Genomic DNA, 24,562 nt, shown 5'->3' with positions numbered 1-24,562 from the left:
TACGAATGTGTTTTGTTATATAAGCGCCACAGTAACATAAACCATACATAATCAACATAAAATTAACCAAGCATAAATTTACAAAATGTGAAACTATGAAATACTCTGATTAATAATCATTAAATTAAATCTAAATAAATTATTAATAATTTTTGGATTGTGGTATATTTCAGACGTTCATTACTTTTTTAAAATTATTATTCCACCTTTACCGTAAGATAGCAATCATTATAATGAATCTAGGAGGATAATACAGAATATTAAATTAACTTAAATATTAAATGTAAACCGTGTATGTTAATTAAGTAACCAAACTAATATTGTAAAATCAGAACCCGATGATTTTAACATCGCTAATACTAAGGCCCGCCAATATCACGACAGTGATGATGTATTATTATACTTGGTAAATAAGAAAAGCAGTTTAACACGAAGTTGGATTAAAACCCATTTCCTTCCGGAGTGTCGGTAATGTAACAGAATATGCTTCTAACAGAGGTCTTTAATCTCATTTGTAAGTCCCTTGATGTAAAAGGCCAGTACTCTAGAGACAAAATTAATAAATTCTCTAACTGAAAATACTTCTGGGACTACGCACATTGATATTTACAATCTGAACAGCATAAATAACACAAGCCCACTAACTATTTACAGCTTTGCTGTGCCTAGGCTTATTTAAGATTAATATTTTTATTCAGACAGATGATATAGCTGGTCATAGTGGCCACGCGGTCTGAGGCGTGACCCTTGTTCACTGGGACACTGGGACCATGGGTCCGTGTCTTTCCGTTTGTAATGTGCTGTCCTGTATGGGTAGACGGGCTGACCACTCAATGTCTAAGAAGTAAAAGGTCAAGGACCATCAAGGGCTGTAGAGCCCAGATGATGATATGAAAATGATGATGATAACAATGACAATAACATTTGGCCAACATCCCGGGAAAACACGATATTAAGGAACTTCAGAAAACAGCCATTCCAGGAAAATCACACATCACCCGAAAGACGCTGAGGTAAAATATATAAAGCCTCACGCGAAATCTGTATAATTTATGTAACACGTATTAAAACAAAATGTATTTCAGAAATAGCTGCTGCAATATGCACTTCAGGGGCAAGGTTTATCTCAGGTACATAGAAGTAAATACCCTGTAAAATGTTGAATAGTTGGAATAATAGTCATTGAAATACTGAGAATGTGGAAAGTGAAAACACAAGTAATCCCAATAATTATAGGAGCAACTGGAACTGTCTCCAAGTCACTTAGAAAATACTTTGTCAACATCCCGGGCGAACACAACATCAGGGAACTTCAGTAAACTGAAATTTTAGGATCTTCATACATCATTCGAAAGACGCCTAAGTAAAATATATAGCCATCCCTCACAATAAAACTATATAATACATGTAACACATATTAAAAACAAAATGTATTTCGGAAATAGCTGCTGCACTATGTAGGTACCTCAGCGGCAAGGTTTGTCTCGGGTACTTAGAAGTAAATACCCTATAAAGTGGTGAATAGGTGGAATAATATTAATAATAATATGATAGTAATCATTCTACTGCAAGTTTTAAAAATGTCGCGATAGCTCATCAATAAAATTCATTGCTTTACTTTTTGAACAACGCTATTTCAACTGTATATAGAAACTTATACGGTATGAATAGATAACCATGAAACATAAGTTGGTACTACTTCAAGGTACTAGACTTGTTTTAGTTTTACACGAAAGACTGAAAAAAACCATGAGAGCATGAAGATAAATAATTAGACCCTCATTCAAACCGGAGAGGTTTCTATATACAAATTTAGGAGCTTTGCTACTCTACCTTGTACATTCTTAAGATATACTGGGATACTGGGGGATAGTGGGAACGACCCGTTCTTCAAGTGCCTGAGCACTTAAGATATACATACAGAATATTAGCGGTATACCTAAAATGTACATTTGACTTGTGAACGCCAGAATTAGATAGGAATAAAATTTTAAAATGGATCTTAAAGTAATATAGGTTAATTCATTACTCCATACTAACAAAATAGGCCTACTTAATTTTAGGATTCCACAAAAGGTTGGAAATTCCTCGGACAGATAAGAAACTATCAGCGTCTCAAAATTAAACTGCTTCTGCAGATACCTAGCAATGATAATGCAAAGCTCTGTATGTAGCACGTAATTATGCTGCTTAAAATGGAAGTGTTGTATACAAATTGGACAGTGGCAAAGGGGTCATCGGACAGAATGAAATCCCACGGTGATCCAAATCCGTGACTACTCGCGTCGGATTGTAGCTCTAGAATCTGCAGTAATTTGGAATAAGGACACGCATGACCGTGCGTGTTGCTTAACGCTCGTTAGCATGCGAACTAGTACGTTCGGAACGACTGTTCTAAACTCGAATTAAGCTGAAACTGCTCTCCTGCGGAATCTTTCGAGTTGATTACTTAAATTAACTTTGAAGTTCATTTTCACACAATTTAGACCAAAGTTACCGTAATAAACCACTTCGTACAGGAGGCATGCACTCAGACAGAGATGTTCAGACCTCTGTAGAAAGGACGCGTTTTTAATTCTTCGAGGCATTTGGACATGGATTCTTTTTGAATATCTGCTTACTTCACTGCAATAGAATAAATTGTGAAAATATACCGGGAGGGATTCCAGCCGACATCGGTTAGTATAACTCAAATATTTCAGTTGTCGTATATGTACACGACAGACAAATAATTAACATAATGTCTTTAGAAAAGCTTATCTCACTTCACACTGTGGCAACAGAACACTAAGATTCCAAACCGCTAACACCGAAGCCAGCTTAACATATTCTTGTAAGATAGGCTACGCCCTAATTTTATCCTCCCGTGCCCTTTGACTTCCAAGCGGTCATTTTAAACACCTTCCTAACAACAATTCTGTGCTTATGTTTATAGCCTTGTTTTTCCTATCCCGTTGTAGACTTATAATATGAACATTTTTTTAGGCTGTTACAGCTAGACCAAAATAATACTTCTGAATCACAGTTTATCTACGACGCATCTGTGAATTCGTGATATTGTCCCGTCTTTTTCAAGAAGACACACAGTTGCCACTCTGTACACCCTACACGACCAAAGTGCCCAACAGTAAAACTGACCTGATCCTTGCTCCAGCAGTTGGCAGCAGTGTCTGTGCTTGCGGGTGGGTCCTCCTCTGTCGTCTCGATGTCGACAGTTTCCTCGTCGCTACAGGCCTCCAGGTCGTAGTCGGGTTGCTGCTCTGACTCCAAGGGCCGAGGTAGTACGGGGTACACCGGCCGGAAAGCCGACTGGTATAACTTGCTGTCTCCTGGCTGCGGTCCCACCGCAGCGTGGAGCGATCCGTCGGGATGCGGCGTCGGACCAAAACCCAGAAAAGGGCTCCCTCGCTTCGCCAACCAGGGAAGTGCCGCCGCGTAGGGCGGGAACGGGAACTGATGGTGTTTGATGTTTCCTGTGCTGTGGTGCCACACGTAGTCCATGACCAGGCTGCGGGAAAGTGGTAGTGGGAGATCAGGGAATGGTGGAACGCGAGGTGGCGGGGCGGAAATAGGAGCAGGGGTCGCCGAAAAGGGGACTGTGGACGTCGAAGGCTCTTGCGTTACCTTGGCTTGCTTTGCTGGTGTCGATGTTGGCTGGGGGTGATGACTTTGGTTATGAACGACAGCCGCTGATGCCAACAGACGTTTTCTGGTGCCACCGTTAAACATCGCCTTGACGTCTTCCCAGGCGTGAATGATCTAGAACAGTTTACGTAGTCTATGTGACTGTTCTGTGCACATAGATCGAAACCACGTCTAATTTTATTTTTATTTATTTTGTTCTTTTTCTTGTTTTTCCTATTTCTTCCTTTATTTTTTCTCTTTGTGTCTCTCTCTCTTGCTCCTTATTGTAGGAAAGTAGGAAATGGAAATCAAACTAGTAAAATAAATTCTTTCTTTCCATTTCTACTATTTAACGAAGTAATCCCGTACCCAATTCTGTAAAAACTTTTAGCTCAAATGTAATTGCCAATAATTACAAACTAACTTCATTACAATTTGTCATTCTCGATTAACAGACAGTAGCTGATACCAATTTCAAGAATTTTATGAAATTCGAAGGTCCATTGACATGTTTAGAAAAGCCATAGTTTGTTAACATCAATTTTTATTTTATTTTTGTCATCGTTGTCTGGGTTTCCAAAGTTATTTGTTCTTTTCTATCTTCCTACTAAAATTGTGTGTAAGTCTATATATGTCATATTTTCCATGCGTGCCACATTCCCGGCCATCCCATAAGATTACTTATGGATTTCATCAACCTGTCATTTGACGAAGAGTATGAATTAAGAAGTTAAATTCCAATCTCGTCATCCTTCTGCTACTTCCTTTCTTAGATCACTTTTGCTGAATCATTCTCAGTCTGAGATGGCTGTCATGTAGCACGGTAGGTATTGACTGACCGACATTCCAGAGGTTATTGCTGCATTATCACTCTGATGATAGAGGCAAGAAGCTCCTGTAAAGCTCAATATCTACAAGAAGAAATGTTGTTGTATCTCAGAAGACATCCACCATCAGACACGTCACCGTAGAACCTCAAACATCATCCTGAATCTTCGACACAAGTTGACCAATAAGAATAACAATTAAGATGCAATATAATAAGAGGGACAAAACAAAAGTACCTCCATAGCTCAGTCAGTATAGTGACTAGCTACGGGCTGGACGACCGGGGTTCGATCCCCGACGGGGGCAGAGGATTTTTCCTCTAGCCTCTGCGTCCAGACCGGCTCTGGGGCCCACCCAGCCTCCTATACAATGGGTACCGGGGTCCTTTCCCGGGGGTAAAGCCGGCCGGGGCGTGATGCTGGCCACTCACCCCCATCTAGTGCCGAGGTCAAGGAAGAGAGGAGCTATACCTCCTCTCACCCCAAACGCCTGCATGGCGTATAGTGGGACAAACTTTACTTTACTTTACTTACTTACCTCCTCTGGTGGTGAACCGCTAAGCTTCATGTGCCTCCTCCAGGAGTTGAAATTGGCGGCGTCGGGCTGGATGTACTTGGCAGCAGGCCCTGTGCGGTGCGAGTGGAATATGAACTTGTTTGGCGAGAAAAATAGGCCGCAGAGAGTGCATTTGATGCACTTGGCCCGGGAGGAGTTGTAGCGGGCGGGCAAGAAAGCCCCGCGGCACCCCCAGGCACACTCGTGGTGCACAGAGAAGGCGAAGTCTTCCGGCAGGCGAGGAGGGCTATTGTCACCCAGAAAGGACTTGCAGAGGCGTTCGGCCTCCCGTCGCGTGATCATACCGCAGCGACGGGAAGACACGGGCATGGCTCCAGCCCGCCGAAGGATCTCCAGCTGTACCGGGGTGCACTGCACGCAAGTGATCCCCAGAGCCACGCGCCGGTTGTGAATTTCGTTGTAGCTGAATTCCTTGAGCAGTGTGTTGGAAATCTGCGCCAGGCACAGCCTCTCTTGAGACTCGATCACAAGCGATACGATCGGGATCCCGTACAGCAACACAGTGCTCACCTGAGCATCGAGATATATCGACAACTTTATAAGATCCCTTCGTGTATCAGCACCGTGCTTACCTGATCATCGAGTCTCGTTATATAATAAATTTAAAGACCTACATGCGTCACTATACCACACCCATCTGAACATCGATATATTCTGTCAGCAATATGCTCACCTGAGATCGAAATATTTTGATATGTTATGATGAACAACAGGTTTTTCTGGTGACCTTGAAAATCGAGGTATCTCTATCAGCACTTTTAGTTACCTTCTGGAGTATGAACAAGGATTTCTCATGAACGTCTACATAGATATATCTATTTATGATAATAATCGAACGTTGCAGAAGAGTGGTTAGTATAGTTGCTTCATGTTCAAGAAGTCTCGGATTCAAATCTGGGCCAGCAAACTGGGTAACCTAACTGCGTTATTGTAATTTTCGTCATTTAACTCAAACAACTACCGGATTAATGTCATAAATTATGAGACAGCCGCTTTCTTCCACATATTTTCTAATTAATTATTAATTTGTAACCATACCATTCGACGCTGTGTAGCCTAGACTAGAGCTACAGGAACAAACATATGATATTCAAATATATTTATCCAGTGACTTGGGTCAAAACGAAAGCAAGTTTATTTATAGGATGGTGTATAAGCACCATTGAACGTCGATAATATAATGAAAGATGAAATTTATTTTGTGTGATATATTGATGTACGAACTGATGTTTATCACGTAATTGTCAAATAGGCTTCTGTAGGAATTCGATTTTGTGAATTAATTTACCTGGTTTGATTTTGAGCCAAGCTGCGGTTGATTGGACGACAACTTTGGCTCCTTTGGACTCCGTGATTCTGTTACGTGGCTTGCAGAAGTGGGAGAAAGTCCTGTGTTAGACTCCATTCCCAGGAGAATTTGACTCTGCAGCCTACGAACAAATTATATGTTAACTAATATTAAAACCTTCAATAATTAATACATTATTCACTCATAACTACAAGAAACTGGAGGGGGACATAAGTCACGCTCTCCTTAAAATTTATTTTAAATTTAACGTTCATAACTATTTCATCATTCGGAGAGTATATGGATATTATTAAAATTCGCTGATAAACGTGATTATGGCATAAAAGTTGTATTCAATGTTAACACTAAAACTAGACTATTGAGATAATTGAAGATTTTATACACGCCAAGAATACATACATGTATTATAAAGATAGCTTTTTTATTACAACCGATGCGGTTGTACAGTTACCAAACTAATAAAAATAATGTCCGGAAAATAATAACCTGTTAAATTTTCTTAGGAAAGATTTTAATTCACGTAAAGGACTACTAGGGCCTGTGGCTTCAGTTCAAAGCTCTATCTTTGTGTCCCTTAATGCAGATTAAGTTGGTTTGATTTGCTAATATTTCGTTAACTTGTTTCAGTTTGCAACAAACGTCGTATTTGTATATTCGGCTTTTGCATAACAACATGAAACTCTGTAGAATACGTAAATAAGAATTCGGAACGTCGGTTATTTCAAATTAGATTGAGCAATACAATTATGAAAACTTCATCAAACATTATGTAAGAATGCAAATTACCGAATTCAGCGTCATAATCAATATCACGACATGAGGCTGTTGGATAGTTGTGTTTGCGGGGATTAAAATATTTCAGTCTTTGTATTGGTCGTCTCTGCAGACTTCTGCCGATGCTGATCAGCTTCGGTGATCGGTTTTCCGCAATTCTTTCCGAATCAACCAAAGCCCTCCACCGGACCCTGTCCTGGGCCAACAAAATCCAGTCTCCTTCAACTCCCATCTCCCATAGATCTCGCCTGACATTATCCTCCCATCTACGTCTAGGTCTCCCCAGCGGTCTCTTCCCTTCAGGTTTCCCAACCAGTACCCGATGCACACATCTCGTTTCATCCATGAACGCTACATGCCCAGCCCATCTCATTCTTCTCGACTTAATCACCCTGACAATACTGGGGGAGGAGTATAAATTTTTAAGTTTATCATTATGCAGTTTTCTCCAGACCGCATCGTCTTCTCTCCTAGGCCCAAATATCCTCCTCAACACCCTATTCTCAAACACCTGCAATCTATGTTCCTCCTTCATAGTGAGAGATTATATTTTAATCTTTATCTTAGGTCTAGGATCTATAACTCTTTCCCGTTTAAATGTAACGTTTTTTATGTTTCGACATTTCTTTCTTTGAACGACCTGTGTTGGGGTCAGTTTAAGGTGAAATTCGAAATTGTAACTGAAAAAGGTAAACATACAAGATCGAATCAGACTAGTTACTTGGCCAGAACATCCTTATTTTTTTTTTGTCAACTACAATGTTTCTTGCTGCTGTATGTGGTATTCATGCTAGTTTACCATTTGCAAAACCAGCAATAATTTTCATTATTGTTCCCAAAGTCGTGACTACGCTTGGCCTCTTACAAGTCTTAACTGACTGCGCGGGCATTGCCACTAATTTTATCGTAATCATATTTTAGGAGGCCAAAAACAAGTCAGTGTAGTAACTGGCCTGTCGAACAAATGGAAAGATGGCAGAATGGAGCGCGCGGTGAGACTTCATATCTTGTGAGTCGTATTTACGAATGTCACGTGATTAAAACGGCGGATGAATGAAACCGACGACTGATACAGAAACAATGGTGTTAAAGATTAACTGACAGATGTGGGAAACATAAGATTCAGAGTCGACCGATAACGAAGATCACTGTATTGCAACCTTGAGAGAAATTTATCTAGGAACAAACGCTGAGAGAAATTAATAGGCTTATGCGATGTGCTGTTCTTTGGTAAAAGACAGTCGATAAATTCCAAAAGAAAGTGACAGTGTTTAAATACTAAACAGCGGTAAATCAGAAAGAACGTCAACGAAAGGTTTGCTGATTTTCAGGGAATGTTTACTGCCATCATTTCATAACATTATTTTTCTTCGCATTGCCTATATAGATTGCAAAAACCCACTTATTAAAATATTCAAAACTATATTTTTGTCTGTTGTTTTATATTGGCTTAGGTATGAACCATGTCCTGTTGTCCCATCGGCAGGTTGAGTGTAAGAAAATAATTCTGAGGGCCTATTTATAGCTAATTAACAGAAGAATTAAGAACATTAGGCCTGCATATGATTGCTTCATAATTTGTGTTCTTTGCTAAGTATTACAAGAGTGGTGTAATTAAGGACAATGAGATGGGCGGAGCATCAGCATGAAAGTGTAAATGCAAATTACATGCAATATTTTAAGTTAGGTTAGGTTAGAATTTGGAATGGAATAATCCGGCTCAGGACAGAATCCGGCAGCGATATTTTGTGGACACAAAATAAAAGCCTTCAGGTTCAGTAAAAAGTGTGGAATTCCTTAACCACTTGAGCGACTATCAGCGACTCAAGAAAGACTGTTAAATCGAATTAATAGCCTATATGAATTTTTTTATGTATTAAAGCTGATATAAGTGACTTAAGTTTACAGTGATATTAAAAGATCTACGTATATTTTACATGGAAATTAAATTTACATTTATGTTTCCTAGTGTTTCAAAGTTGTAAGTCTAACCTGTTTACATTAATGTCAACACGCTAATCATGAGAACTTATTTTTGCCAATTGATCAGACTGAGTTTATTTACACTTTATGATATAAGTAAGCCTGTCGATTCATCTTAACACGATTTACAGTCAGACTCTGTCGCCTTGTTCACCATAGCTCAGATTAGCGAACTACATTATTTAGCCTAAATTATAAATGGGCGCTATTTTAAACCATTTCTAAGTCGCCATTTTGAAAGCAGTAAGCTTACGTAACTGTGAACAGAGCGCTCGCGTTTTAAATGGCAAGTGGTGGAAACTCGGATTGAGTACTGCTTCAAGTCCTGGAGTAGCTACAGGCTTCCCTTGTTTCCCAATTTGTTTAATAGAACCGGAGGTGGGGTAGAAGAGCAGGTCAATTTTAATTGGAACTGCGCCTGAATCCTGAACAAAATTTCCCTCCCCCTGACTGACTCCCAGGGGATTAGATAATTCAATTTGACACTCCGGCCATGTCGCGAATGCGTTAAACAAACTGTTCTGCTTTTGTGACGCCGGAAATTAAATTGTAGGTGATGGACGGGGTAGTCGTATGGGAGGGTGTCTCTTTATTTAGAAGAAACAAACAAGTGAAGGCTGTATCGCGAACAAGAGCCGGCTGTATTAAACCGTCGTAGAAAGACTTTTAGAGTAGTAAAGATTTTCTGTTATTTGACAGTCTTCGTCTCTGCGCAGTATACAACTGTTCATAAAGTAACTTTAGACTTCGAATTTAATTAATGCATAGTTCTTTGGTCGTAATGACTGACAACTTACATAAGCTTATTCAATAAAATAAATAGGAATAAATAAATAGTTTACACAAGGCAATAGACCTATAAGTGCAATTATTATATCGTCGCCTATATTAAATTTCATAAACTTGATTAGAAATTTAATCTATTGTTTCAAAGCTAGTCAACATTCTGTGTAGCTATACGACATTTCACAAGCAAAATTAATTTTCATGTCTTACCACTTATAATGCATTTTATATTATATATCATATTTAAACTCTGTAATTAAAACAGCACCGTTAAATAACTCAATAATCGTTCAATTATAAACGTTATCGGTGATATAATAAAAATATCCGTACCTAGATATCTGAAACAAAACTTCTCCATGGAATAAGGTACTTGAAGTTGATATGGCAGTGGTAAACTCTCTATGCTTTTCATAATATTAAAACTTTTTGAAACAATCACGATATCTGAGTAATTTAGATACAGTGAAATAATATTTTTACATTTATCTTTTAGTCTCTTATCATGAGTGTCTGAAAATAACTAATTTGTTGAAAATATACTTTTGGCCATTTTATCTGCGCAGTGCAGTTAATAATGACAACAAAATGTTCCTTATAAAAGATATTTAAATTCAGATGTATTAATAAAAGCAAGGAATCAAGGAATCAGAACTTTTAATATAGTTATATTAGGATTTATTTTACGCTTTGATGTGAAAGTAACAAAAGAGTTACATCTCTTTCGTCAGCACTGTAAATCCGTTTAGGCTTGTCTATAATATGTAATAGCTTTACTAATTCTTTGAGTCTATCAGAATAATCTTTGACAGTAAATCAGTTTTCTTCTGGTGTTCATGTTTCGTAATTTCCTCAGTGCAATTTTTAGATTGTAATGTGAGAAACCTTGAAATCAATAACGTTAGTCATATAACCTTCACTAGGTATATTCCTTTTTATTTCTGTTAAAAGAAGAATTAACATAGAACGACATAAAATCCAGTTGTTCTACATGAAAATTCATAAAGTTTTCTTTTGATTAAGCACTAAGCAAATTTATATTTATTGTTTATGAATATTAATATCATGTCAATAAAAAGATATATGCACATTGCTTCTCTTTTGTTCTACTGACATTTAAATAGCGTCTGATAACACGCAGCGCTGGGCAGTTGGCAACTGTCTCACTAAACACAGCTTGGAACCTAATGTTGCTGATTGCTTTTGACAATCTGTGGATGTATAAGTGTGTCAGAAATATAACTAAGTTTTCTCCAATGACCCTATCCACTTTAAGTACCTTACATAGTAAGCACCACTGAATCACATTTGATAGATCCCTGATTAATCGTCATAATCATTCTTAACCTATACAGTTATAAAATCCTTAAATACGCTGACAAAACAAAACTAATACGCATATATAAAAAACAAAATTCTTTAACAGAAGATGACTGTCTTCTGGGTTTCTGCGCCTTGTAAACTGGTAGAAATTTACCGACGTTTCAGGGTCCTTGCTGCCTCTATCATTATCGCCTAGATTATGGAAGCAGTAAGGATCTCTAAAAATGTCGTTAAACTTCTACCAGTTTACAAGGCGCAACAACCCAAAAGGCAGTCATCTTCAGACTCACCGCCGTGATAACCTCATATTCTAAACTTCAACATATGTCGCGTCATAATGCAAGACGAAGTTGCTGTATAATCACAGTTAAAATGTGGCAAATTTAAAATATTCTGTATTTATAGTAACAAATAAAACTTCCATTCACAAAGGAACTATGAGCAGATTAAATTCTGAGAATTCTTACTGCCAGTTCAGAATCTTTCGTCTTGTTGTATACTAAGCTTATTTAAAACTTTGAGACTTAAAGCTATAGAAACCTTAAATGTTCCTGTTCAGTAGGTCCCGGGTTCAAATCTCGGCCCGGAGACTTGCTATCGTCAATAATATTTTCGTAGTTTTCCTCAGTCCCTCCATGAAAATGCCGGGATAATACCGAAAATTAGGCCACGACTGCCTCCTTTCTAATTCATCATCTCATTCGACGCTATAGGTATATCCTGAGCTACTGAAAAAGCGTAGTTAAAAAGCTATAAATAAATTTTCCTGTTGTTTTTTACGTCCATAAGACTTGGTCTCTCACATTAAGGAGTCTATGAAGAGACTGCCGAACTGAAGAGGGAGAAAGTGACAAGTGGATGGAAAAATTGTGTCTACCCTTGTGACGAGCTTCATAATTTATGCTTTTCACCAAATATTATTAGGATGATCAAATTAAGTAGGATAAAGGCCGAGGCATGTACACGCATGACAAAGCTGATAGATTTATACACATTTTGGTAGGAATACCGAATTCAAGAAATCGCTCGAAAGACACGGATGTAAATGTGAGGATAATATTAAAATGTATAAACCGAATGTGGAAGGTTGTGGACTACACTAATTTGAATCAGAGTATAGTACAGTGGCGGGTGTTCATAAAAACGGTAATAAACTTTAGTTTTCCATAAAAAGTCAGGGAATTTGTTGAGTAGTTGTTCGGCTATCAGTTTTTGCTCCATGAAGTTGATACATTTTCCTGTGGTGCTTTGTCTGATAACGAACCCTTTAAGAATCAGAAACTGCAATAAAGATTACTACTTATGTAGAAGTTTCCTCTAGAGCAAATTGAATAGTGATGCTGAAAAGTCTAATAAGGAAGTGTTTCTCTTACTTCTTGTTTAATAACCTTTCATATTTCGTGTTATTTATGTACGCCTCTCTAATATACGCACTGCACAACGTAGCTTTTTATCTAAACAACAGACAGGCATACATACGGACGTCGACATTGCAGAATAAAACTTGTTCTGCTACAATAACTGTATGCTCAACAATTCCCCATGCAAATGTAATTTAATGTTTCCTCAGGAAGCTAACGCTGAAGCGAGAAAGTCAATTCAAGCCACTATGAATTCATCAAACTGTGGTGAATCTTGTTCGAATATTTAATTATTAACGCCACAATCATACACGCAAGGGTAGACTAGCAGGGACTGAGTTACGCCTACTGCAAAAGGCAATATAGGCATCTCCAATTAAGTTATATGAAAACAGTGAATTATATTTTGGTTTACTTAATTCTCTTTTCCATCATTTGTAATACCAGTGACGGATTTCTTATAGCTTATATACATCTTATAAACAATTTTACAACACTTTAATATGGCGTAGGTCTTACTTCAGTCATAAACAGCGATATTTTAAGTTGCCTTGTACAATTTCAAAACTCTTACTTTATTAATCTTAAAATTAAATGTCACATCATTATAAGTCTATATAATAAAATATCAAGGTGGCTGAGACAATTTGCTATAGACCATATTTTTCCATGCTTTGTTAGTTAGTTAATAAACCCGTATTACATAAAACAACAAATTATAAGTTCCTCCAAAATGTTAGTCACATGGCGTTAACACCCAGTGAAGAACATCCAAGTAAGATTTGAGGTTTTTTCCACATTTTCACCACCATGAGAACCTTGATTCTTACATATTAATGTAATATTATAGTGGGACTAATGCGCATGCACCACGTTGTTCTGTGTGGCGAGCAGACGACAGGGAACTTTAAGGAGAGCACAAGAGTGACAGGGTTGAATTTATTTTTGATCCCTTTTGACATTCAATTAGGAGTGGTAACTGTATTAATTGTGTGATTATTTAAAGTTAAATGCAGTGCAGCTCACGTGGACCAGTTTGATCAGTAACAGAGTGTACAGAGAATGCAATGCATTAGTAATCATTAGCCCGTCATTGCCACACTAACGATCACTTGAAAGCAGGTAATCCGTATAGGTAATTATAGCAATTGAGAGCCACACTGGGTCGGTGTGTACGGACTTCTGGCGTACACTCTGACGAATAGGAATCGCATTATGGCGTACGGTTAGACCCTACATAATTGTTACCTTTAACGGGATTGCAAAATTCTAACCTAATCCATTTTGGATCAGTTTCCAACATTCCTTTGAGATCTTATGGTCAATAAAAATGTCTGTCCTGTCCAGCCAAAAAGAACATACGGTCTAGAAAACGAAGCTAATGAACGTCTTAAAAATGATCGAAATCAGTAAATAAAACTGGATGAGATAAAGATATGAAATTAAATTTAAATTTACAAAAGCTTATGTTTTCGACCTGAAATGTCTTAAAATGACTACTTAAGTAATAAAGCTTATTTTTATTACTGCAACCTATTTATTGTTTGATAAATGTTTCATTTTGTATCGAAGTGGCTTCGTATAGTGAAAGTTTCTCACGAAACTCTTAGATAGCCAACGGAACAGCGATTAATATGATATCACTTTTATGTTACTATATAACAACCGTCTGTGGTCGTCTGTCAGACAGGAGACGGTGAAGCATCGGACAAAACGATTATGTATTAAAAGATAATTGATTATCTGTGGGACCGTTAATAACGACACACAAAGAAACTTCTCTTCATATAGGGTCTACATACCAGTTTCGTTAGAAGAAAATGAATCAGTAATTTGGGTAGGAATTAAGAGCGGCAAACAGATACTATTTCAGCATTAAGCGTTCATTTCGTGTACTGATAGCTTTAACGCATTATATGAGATTAATAGTTTGCTGTTTGTACTAAGATTAATAATAAAATAACTATGCACAGGGCTATATAATTATTGTTATTATGCCGTTCTCATCTGATTCAAGCAGTTAAGTCCATAAACGTGTCCCGAAACTAAACTCAATCTTAATAAAGTTCTAGCGAATTTAGGTACCTGTTTCCATAATTCGTTTCCTTCCCATTCCGTCCAAATATCTTAACGCCATTTATGATTACCTCTGTTTTATTCTTGAGTACAGAACCTAAAATCTTGCATTATTTGTTGATTTGGTATTGTAACTGATCCTGTACAAATACGTACTTAAGTAAATAAGTAATTAATAAAGGTGCATGCGTTAGTTCGCTCAATCAATCAGCTTCCATATTGATATAATTTAGTCCATTGAGTATCGTAGCATGTATATAATGACTGTTACCTATAATAAAATGCAATTAAATATTTCAAACGTTCAATCTAATCAGCTTCTCGCATACCTGGTCAGTTAAACACGTCGGATTTCTCCCTATTGGTTGAAGTCCTGCCTAGAACCAAGAAACAACACAATTGTTGTTTTTAGTAACTTCGAAGCACGAAGAAAACCCTCAGATTTTAATTTTCTCTACAGTAACCTTCTACACTAACTAATTTCAGACCTCATCCATAACTGAATGACAAACTAATAGAACCCACTATAGGAATCAGTAAAAATGGAACAAAGGTCTCAGTTTATTTAACTAAACATTCTCAGGTGCATTGTTTAAAATTAAGTAAATTAAAGGATGATGGTGAGTCAATTGAATAAAAATTTACTATCTCCGGAGATAGGGATTAGCTCTATCTAGTGGGCCCAACTGAGTAGGAACCTGAAGACGGAGATAGAGCCCCATCTCCGAAACGTCGTTTTACGTTTTTACGTTTTATTACTAGACGATGGATAATATCCAAGTAAATTTTTATTCAATTGACTCTTCACCATCGTCAAGAAGTTTTAGATTTGATATGATGGTGAGTGTAGAAGGAAGTAAATGAAAGGTACTTATTTAATTTTAAGTTATTATCTTAGTGTTTAAATGGAGAAACTGAGAAGAACAAGGAAAACACTGAGAAGCAAGAATCAAAATCGGGGCTCCCAAATATGAAGTAAGGGTGCTAAGTTATCAATCACGACTGTAGGTTAAAATGTTATGAGTAAGGAATAAAAAGTTAATTAAGCCGTTCTCTATTGGGCCTAATGCACAGAGTAGGCATAAAGGCAATATGTAGAACTCTCAAGCAAAATATTAGTTGTCCAATTATCTGGGATTTTGCCGTCCGAGAGAAAAACAATTATTTTCCTTCCACATCCCGTCGGCCTCTCCAAGTGCTACTAGGGGCTGCATCCTCTGGTACTTGCACGTCATAGGAGTTGAACAGAATTGGACCTTTTACTGAAGGATACGAATAATTAGGCCTACTCATCACGGAAATTGAGTGATATGAATGTATTTACCTTTACGTTCTGAAATCCTTGAAACTCTCTGTGTCTGATGTATTTCCACGGTTGTTCAATTTCCTAAGCTTTATTTAAACTCAGTCAATAAGAACAAATATTCCTATACAATATGGCTTTTATTTTAAGCCGATATGAAGTTGTAATCAAAATACGGGTATGAACGGTTGTTTACCGTCAAAATATAGTTGAAATTTCAAATTTAGACCATTCAGATCGTTGGCTAGCCGTTCGTTATTTTACGCTGTAAGGAAATTAAGTCCTGGATTTATGTATGTAATTTGTAACATGAATGAAATTCTTTGAATTAGACCAAAAACGAAAAGTACAAAAGCCAAAAACCGATGTCTCTGATTCTGAATTTTATAGTTTGCGTCGGCTTCCACATACGAAAGCCAAGAGAGTATTTGAACTAGCAGAGGTTCAGAGATATTCTGCTCACATTTTACAAGATTCTTTATTCGTAAGTAACCTGCATGTCTTAAACGTGCCTACTAAACCTCACAAATTACAAAGTTTACAGCAAATCATTTTTCTTGTTGTTGTTGTTTTCTGTTTGTTTGTATTTATCTGTTATGTCTGTTTCTTCTCTTTTTTTCTCTTTAACTCGCGCATAATTTGTAACCGGCTTTTTGACTATTACGTCAGCATGTAAATAAATAAGAAATTGGATTTATATGATGTGAAGCTTTCACTGCGGCTTTCATTAATAAAATCTTCTCGGGCTATCTAGCGCTACTAGCCACACAGTAAACAGCCTTGAAAATGAGGACAGAGATGGTCTTCGAAACGTCGGTGATTAATCACCATCTAACACGGCTGATAGCCCGAGAAGACTTTATTAATAAATTTAATTTAGTTCAGTTCCTGCAGGAAAAAATGTTCCTTCTTGTTGAGCATCGCGATTTGAGCGCGTACGGAGGATTGAATGTAAAGCTCCACTCATTATTCACCTCTGATCTAGTTTGGGAGAGGTCAGCTTGACGCTCCGGTCGCTTTATGTCCGGGGAAATAGACCTTGATACCAATAACTGAATTCGAACCTAGGTGAGACGCACAGCTGACCTAGGCGGGGCCGCGAAGCAAAATCCGTACCCCTAGAGGGAACTGAACCCGGATCGTAGCCAATCACTTCCCTGACACATCTAACCAGATCCTTATCATTATTGTAGTATTTGTTGATTCATTTCAAACTATTCACAGCTGTAGGCATGCAAGAGCCTATGAAACGTTACAGAACTATACGCGTAGGAATAATTGTCTAAGCGACACATTCGTTCGAATTTAATAGGTGTCGTTAAATATGCGACACAAAATGAACAATTAAAACTAGAGAATACAGACAGGAGCCGTTGTAGACGAGGCTTCTCTGCGTGTTGCTTTGTCCTTTGTATTTTATTCATGGGCTCTTGTCGCGTGTTACGGAGCTTTTCCTGATTTCGTAAGCACATTAGCACTGGTTCGCGTGTCAACTCTACCGGCAGCCTACGTGCTTCGAAAACTCTGTTCGCTTCGGTTCTGTTTGTTCTTCTCGAGTAACTATAGTGATAGGCCTAGTGTAATCGTACTATCTCGAAGTCGCTTTCAGGCAGACCGTTATTAAATTTTAAAAAAATAATTTTCCTTAATTATCATTCTAGCAACAAGATAAAAATTGGAAATTTAAAACACGTCTAAATAGTAACCAAACCTAGTCCCTATCATGGCTTCAATAAAGGTAAAATTGATAAAATTCTCGGTGTGCGTAATAGAATTAAATATAATTTTTCTTGACATCGACTGTATTCTTTGACATTAAATAACCACTGCTGTTGAGAGGCATATAGCGCTGTTAACAAACCTACTGTCACTTATTCTGCAGTCAGTAACACATTTGCTGGGAAAGTTATTAAAATGGACTACCGCCAAATAACTCGTGAATCAAGCTAGAATTCAACAGAATAGGACAGCTCAGTGTAGTGTCTAGACCACGGACTGGACAACCGGGTGTCTATTTGCGGCATTGCGGAATTTTTCTCTTTGCCACGACGTTCAGATAAACCCAGGTTTTTCCCGAGGTATATAGCTACCAGATGTAAAGGTAATCAAACGTCTTCTTCTGTAGTGTCGAGATTAATAAAGTGAGCAGCCATGTTGTCTAACTTCATTTCCCTATGCATACGTTTAATTGTCTTCAGGTAAATCGTTTCAAAAGAGTCTGTTAACCGTCTCATAGCCTCCAGCGTCCTCCGTGGTCAGAAGCCTTTACCTGGTCCGGCTATGTTGAACTCTTTCAACTGAGTAGCCTGTAAGTTATCATGACGTGTCTGGTCTGCGTGTTACGACACGACAGTCATTAAATAAACACTAAGACTGATAGGCCGACAGTCCCTGTAACGAGTCCTCCGGGAAATCTGTTGATCGTTTATCCATCGTATTATCTACATTTTCATAGTCTTGCGCGTCAAATGTCGCTCTGGCCTATGTGCAGTGACTATACCGACATATCATTATTTATTCTACAAAATTGTAATATTGATATAGCTTATAGGTCTATTAAACATGACGCGTATTTAAATGGACATGAAAACGTCGCATTTTAGTTCAAAACAAATGCTGCAATAAATCACGCTGAATACTAAATCACATACGATATTTCCACTGTATTTTATTTTAGTCTGTATACGTACGCCTCACCGTGTTACTCACGCAATTGGTATGAAGGTCATGTCGGACTAGCTCAGTAGCCAACTTTCAAAATACAGAGTCCTTGTTCAAGAAGGCTGTCTTCTGGGTTATTGCGCCGTGTAGTCTGATAGAAGCTTACCAACATTTCAGAGGTCCTTGCTGCCTCCATCATTAGGACGTTCTCATAGCACCACACGGGGCAAAAACCCAGAAGACAGCTATTTTCAGAATCACCACAGTTAAAACCGCAAATTCAACTTCCTTCTTCTGAAGTTAATTGTCGGTTCGTAGTAGGCGTAATAAACCTACTTATCTTTAAGAATATTACTTGAAAACCTGAGATTGGATCTTCATCTTTGCACATAAATGTCAGGGACTGAATAGTACCTATTTGACGAAAAAGAAAAAAGGTAGGGCGTATTTAATAAACTCAGCCTTAGACCGATTTATTATAATCTTTAAATTTTGTGAGCATTACAGTGTTCTTTCTGTCAGACAGTTACGTAACCAAATAGTTTAGCTTAGCGGTAATGCTTTCCACTCGCATTTAGACCTACTAGGTTCCAACTTTGAATTCCTGCAGAGAACAGATTATCCAAGTGGTTTCTTGTCTTGGTCTTATTCGGTCGCTCCAAACCAAGAATAGATAGTAATTTATTTAGACGATCGATTCTTCCCTCATCGCTGCACAAAATATTGTGTTTAGCACTGCTGCTTCGTATTAGGGAGGTCCTTGGTAAATCTATGTACAAATACCGACTATCCTGACTGACGTTTTTCGTGGTTTTCCCAGACCTCTCAGGAAAATTCCATGATAGCACCTTATATTAGGCCACGACCGCTTCCTTCCACAGTCTTTCATAGTCTTTTATCTAGTAAAGAGTAGGTTCCATTTCTTCAGGAAAATAACACAAACAAACATTCTATACGTTTAGATCTATTGGGAACCGGTAACATGGTAATTGATGCATTGGGAAGGATGTGGTAAAAGGCAGCAAATACTTTCTTCAACACAGTCCTTACCTCAAAGAAAACTCAAGCCACAGTCATTAAAAAGATCAATTTACCATGGTAATTCTCTTAAAATAAATAATCGCTGTTTACTCTAAAATTATGCGTAACCGAAAAATACACATTATAAGCAAAAGGCAGTGTTACTTGCTGTTAGAGCAGGTGGTAGAACATGTTCACATTACGCTTTAAAGTGTTAACGTTCCAGTAAAAGGCCAGTTCCAAATATCCCAGTGTTTTTAATTAACTGATTTAATTGGATATTTTATAACGTTCCGTCAACGACATAAATTGAATTTAACTTATCATTTCAAATTAATAAAACTTGGGATATCAAAGATGAGAGTTAATAGTATAGTATAAGATGATAGCTGCGAATTTAAAATGGTAAAACTGACACATACTTATTTAGAAGTGGACAGGAAGTTATGTACAACATTGCAAACTTTAACAAACAGATTTAATACCGAAATGTCAATGTCAGTTTACAATTAATAAATTGAAAATAGTGTCGAAGCAACAATCTATTATAGGATACTGTCAACCTATTTGCCTGGAGGTTGTTATCGAAGGGGAATCAGGAAAAATCTCGATCAGGATTGCCTATCTTGTGGCTGAGATTCGAATCCTGGATATCTCAAAGACGAAGCAGAAGACTTAACCTTTCGACCGAGACGTTAGATTTTCTGTTTTAAGAGAGATAAAAGTCTCTTTCAGAATGGGAAATACACCGGCCGAAACAGAAGTGGAGGTCTCTCTGCGTCACAGACAAGCACTTGGCCTAGTAGACAGGAGATTCCGATTGTAGTGAAGTTAAGAATCTAGGTCTAATCGAAATGTCGACTGAACTTGCTCTTATAAGTTCTTACGTTGAATAATCTGCGCCTTAATAGGATTTGTCTGCCTGAATCGAACTATAAGAACATGGTGTTTTACAAATTGCCGCACTTCTTATACGTCAACGTCGTCTCAGAACGAAATTTCACACAAAGATGAACACGTTAAATAAATTTTCTTTGAAATATTTTAAAAGGCTATGTCTAGTGGACATGTAGGCCTATTGAAATGGAGCTCACGTTCCCCATCTCAGGCAGCTTATTTTTTTAAATAATTTTGGCCAAAATTACATTTAGGTAATACCTGTGAGGAAGAATCAGCAAGAATAAATTGAATTGTAATAGCTTGAACGGTTAACATGGAGGCAACAGGTTCATCGGTATCGTTAGTCTGGCTATGCGACAGACTACACGACGCAAGAACGCGGAATAGCAGTCTGATTAAATGTATTTATTCCTTGTGTTGGCGAAGTATCAGCGAAGTAATTACTTACACTACGAGCATGAAACAATCGGTATGAAGTGGCGCTCGTCTAAACCTACCATTGCAAATTAGTTATTTGTTTTATTGTATTTTAAACCAAGACATGCCATATTATTGGATAACATTCGACCTCGTACCAACTAGACGTTTAGTCTCCAAAGAAATATAATTTAGGCTACATCTTTACTAAGTTTGTATACTGCAATCCTAATAAAGATTTGCCTTTAACATTTAAGGCTGCTTGGAGCTCTTTGTATTGTTAACGGCAACGCAAAATTAAAGGTACCCACTTTGAATCACGAACTTATTAATCGTCTGTCATAACTGAAAAGACTTGCATTTCGTTCATTTACGTGTTCGCAAGAGCCTAACACAGGTTCCTATCATAAGCCAGATGAATCAAATCCACACCCTCCATTCCTATTTACGTCCATTATAAAAAACATCTCTTGACATCTGATTCTAACAGCAGAAAACCGGGTTCATATCGCGAGTAATTTGAAGTCAGATTCGTGGTGGAAAAATGGCATTGGAGCAGGATTTTCTACGAATTATTACGTTTTCTCCTGATAATTATCATTTCACAGTTACTCCGGATTCATCAGTCAATGTCTCATTTCATGTCAGATAGGTCTGACCAAGCAGCATGTTATCGTAAAACCAGTTCTAAGCTTCTTCCTCAATCCGGATTTTGGCTGGTCTCAAAGTGAAGGTCGGATAACGTCTTGTTTATAAAATAATAGGTAATTTTTTATGGGGTTATATTTTTAATCTTAGCAAATTTTAGCCTTACAGTCCTAATGTAACAAAATTAAAGTTACTTTACATTTAATTAGTTGTCAAACATTTAGCCCTATATGATAAATAGACCTTTGGTTGACAAATTACACTCTCAAGAAAATAATAAATAAATTGTCAATGAAATTCCGTTTCACCTGTCGTTATTCTGCTGTTAATTAGGCCAACATATCACAGGATTTGTTAGGCCTATCAAGTAACTACGCAGAGATGAGGTCTTTCTCGGAAGCTATTAGGAACATGAGAGGAAGTTCTCGTCTTTTATCGCACCATAAATTTAGTTATAATATTAAAAAGAGCCGGGCACTGGCCCCTCACCTGAGCTAGATTAATCCAGTCCAGAAACTTACATTCTTCTTCCCCAAGCACCCTGTTCTGAAAAACCCTCAGTTTGTGTTGTTCCCTTAACGTGGGAAACAAGTGTTCACGCCCCGTACAAAACAGGTAAAATTATAGTTTTGTGTTATTGCTTATTAAAGTCAATTTCTGACTTCATGTACTGTATAACCTCCTTTAAAGATTAGAAACTGTTTCTCTTCAAGAATACAATTTTGATTTGTTGCCGTCCTAAATATTTTAACTTTGACCTATTACTCTTCGTTTTCGAGGTCTAGGTTAATTTTATTCGTTACTTAGGATCTGCACAGAGTGAGAGAATAGCAAAGAAATATTCTCTGTTCCCCTGAACGTTGGCTATGTTTTACTTCCTAAATTTATCGGACAGATTTAGATATCTTGGCGTCCAAGGTCTACATTAAAATATGTTTGTAGAAATTATATTTTAAACGAATAGAATGCCTATTTCAAATAGGATAGAAATTACATTTTCTTGAGCAAACCAGCGGTATAGTAAAAGTTTTACCAAAAATGAGGTTCTGAAACCAAATTTTGATGTTCTCGGCTATTTGCACCTGCAGGCCTGGTAAACTTCTACCAGACTACACAGCTCAATAACCCACAAGAGAGCCATCTTCAGACTCGCCACCTTAAGAACCTCAAACACGACCAACACGACCATGTTTAAATGCAATAATCGCTAAGGAGGATTTGAGGTTTTCAGGGCGATCGTCCTGATGATGGAGGCAAAAAGAACCTCTGAAACGCACAGCGTAACAAATTAAACAATTTAATGATGTGTGACAGTAAGTTACAATCTGGATGATGACCTTATTTGTTGTTTGTTAGACGACGCTGTCAGTAGCTTACACGACAGGTGTATGGCGGCGAATTATAATATGATTAATTAATTTTTAATCTGAAGGGCTAGACATATAGAAGGGAGTTTCCATGACGTAATTTAGGGCAAGCTGCTATCCTACCATTCACCTGAAAGGACTGAGATAAACTACAAGAACCCTGTCAGGATAGTTGGTCCATGGACTGAAACTGAAACCACGGACATTCCCGAATGCAAAGCAGGAGTGCAAACCACTCAGCCATAACGTTCGGATCAAAATATTGGGATCCACTTTTATGAGGATCATCTATGGTCCTTATTCTGAGCCAGTACAACCCAATCCACAAGAACACTCGAATTTTCCTTCTCTGTCGTGGTCTTCCAAATAACCATTATCTAATAAGAATATTTAGTGGGATTTGAGGTTATTACGGCGGTGAGGATGCAAACGTTCTGGGTTTGGCGTCTTCCGGACTCGTCAGTAGATGCAAACGTTTCGGAAAAAAGTTTTGTCGCCATCTTCAGGACTGGAGATGGAGATTGTATGTTTCTCCGAAATGTTGGCATCTACCGACTACTATAGAAGTCGCCAAACCCCAGAAAAAACATCATGAATAAAATTTAAGTTTCTTACTTCATCCTGGGAGGTAAGAAAGATATTCCGGGCATTGCTAAAGATGTCTCAGAAAGGGTACTTAGGAATTACCACATACCTTCAAATAGTTTTCCTATGAGATGTGTCCACACCACTACACAATCTGTAAGCGCATCGTTGAACACGTGAGAACCCGTACGTGATGGGGTCGAATCGGGCAGTCAGTTGAGGGCAGGCAGAACATCCACGGCCAAGTCCGATGGGCGGTCTCTGAACACTCCCCACCCCCTGTGTAGTCACGTGACTGAAGATGGTAACCAATCGGCAGGCCGAGTCTTGCTTTAACTACAGATGAATGAGTCCATCCCCCGGACCTCATTGAGTGGGCCCTCTGCGCAGACGGCCGAGTGTCACATTGATTAATGTCTGTTGTTCAAGACGACACCTTGTAATTACGTCTTATGTAACACTGATGAGCGGAAGGTAATTGCTAAAAAAAAAGCTGTCAGTCCCGTTGTGTATGATAACGCGTTACATACAGTTTAAAGTTAAGGTAATTTTGTTTTCTGCGAAATTTAAGTTGTTTAAATAAACAGGGCGGTGTGCTAAGCATACCTCATTATGAGGTCTGTGTGAACAGTAATTTCGTGAATAGATGTTTTAATAATTTCTTCTTCTTTCTTTACCAAATGGCGAATGAAACAGACATTTGGTCGCTGAATTTTAAGGGAAGATATTATTTGAGACATAACCGTAATTGGATGGATAATATTAAAATGAATCTCAGAAGATGAGGGGAAAAGTATGGATATGATCAAAGTGGCTTTAGATAAGCTATAATGTTGAGCTTTTGTGACGGGTTCCAAAATTTGATGATTTCTTTATCAGTTAAGTAACTGAAGGCCTTTTGTACTATGGGCTTAAGTCATTCACCACTAAATCTACGTTTTCAGAAATAATGTACGCCTATTTGGTAATTTTAGTGTAAGGGGAAATAGGCCGAGTGTCGATGCTAAGGAATTTTACCAAA

General features: G+C 37.8%; 1 protein-coding gene across 5 annotated transcripts in view; it reads right to left on the bottom strand.

Moving 5' to 3' along the window:
* The window catches only part of fuss (SKI family transcriptional corepressor fussel), a 76,176-nt gene extending 52,388 nt beyond the window's left edge, over nt 1–23,788 (bottom strand). For 2 of the 5 annotated variants that reach the window (XR_015532540.1, XM_087340284.1), the window contains exons 1-4: nt 23,651–23,786; nt 6,317–6,458; nt 4,990–5,538; nt 3,139–3,759 (exon numbers count right to left, since the gene is read on the bottom strand). Coding sequence is in view for 4 of the 5 variants with exons in the window: in XM_087340284.1 (XP_087196410.1) it covers nt 3,139–3,759; nt 4,990–5,538; nt 6,317–6,433 (1,287 nt within the window). In the remaining variant the exon portion in view is untranslated. Of the gene's footprint in view, nt 1–3,138; nt 3,760–4,989; nt 5,539–6,316; nt 6,459–14,969; nt 15,018–23,650 lie in introns of all 5 variants that reach the window. The other 3 variants (XM_087340286.1, XM_087340288.1, XM_087340287.1) reach the window with 3 other exon arrangements.
* Between the last annotated feature and the right edge of the window lie 774 nt (nt 23,789–24,562).

The sequence above is a fragment of the Zootermopsis nevadensis genome, unplaced genomic scaffold, assembly GCF_977971745.1.
Source record: "Zootermopsis nevadensis isolate Lab colony 2312 unplaced genomic scaffold, Znev_1.0 Znev_ptg000061l, whole genome shotgun sequence".
NCBI lineage: Eukaryota > Metazoa > Arthropoda > Insecta > Blattodea > Termopsidae > Zootermopsis > Zootermopsis nevadensis.
The sequence above is the reverse complement of the archived record's forward strand: the minus strand, read 5'-3'. Positions and strand labels throughout refer to the sequence as shown.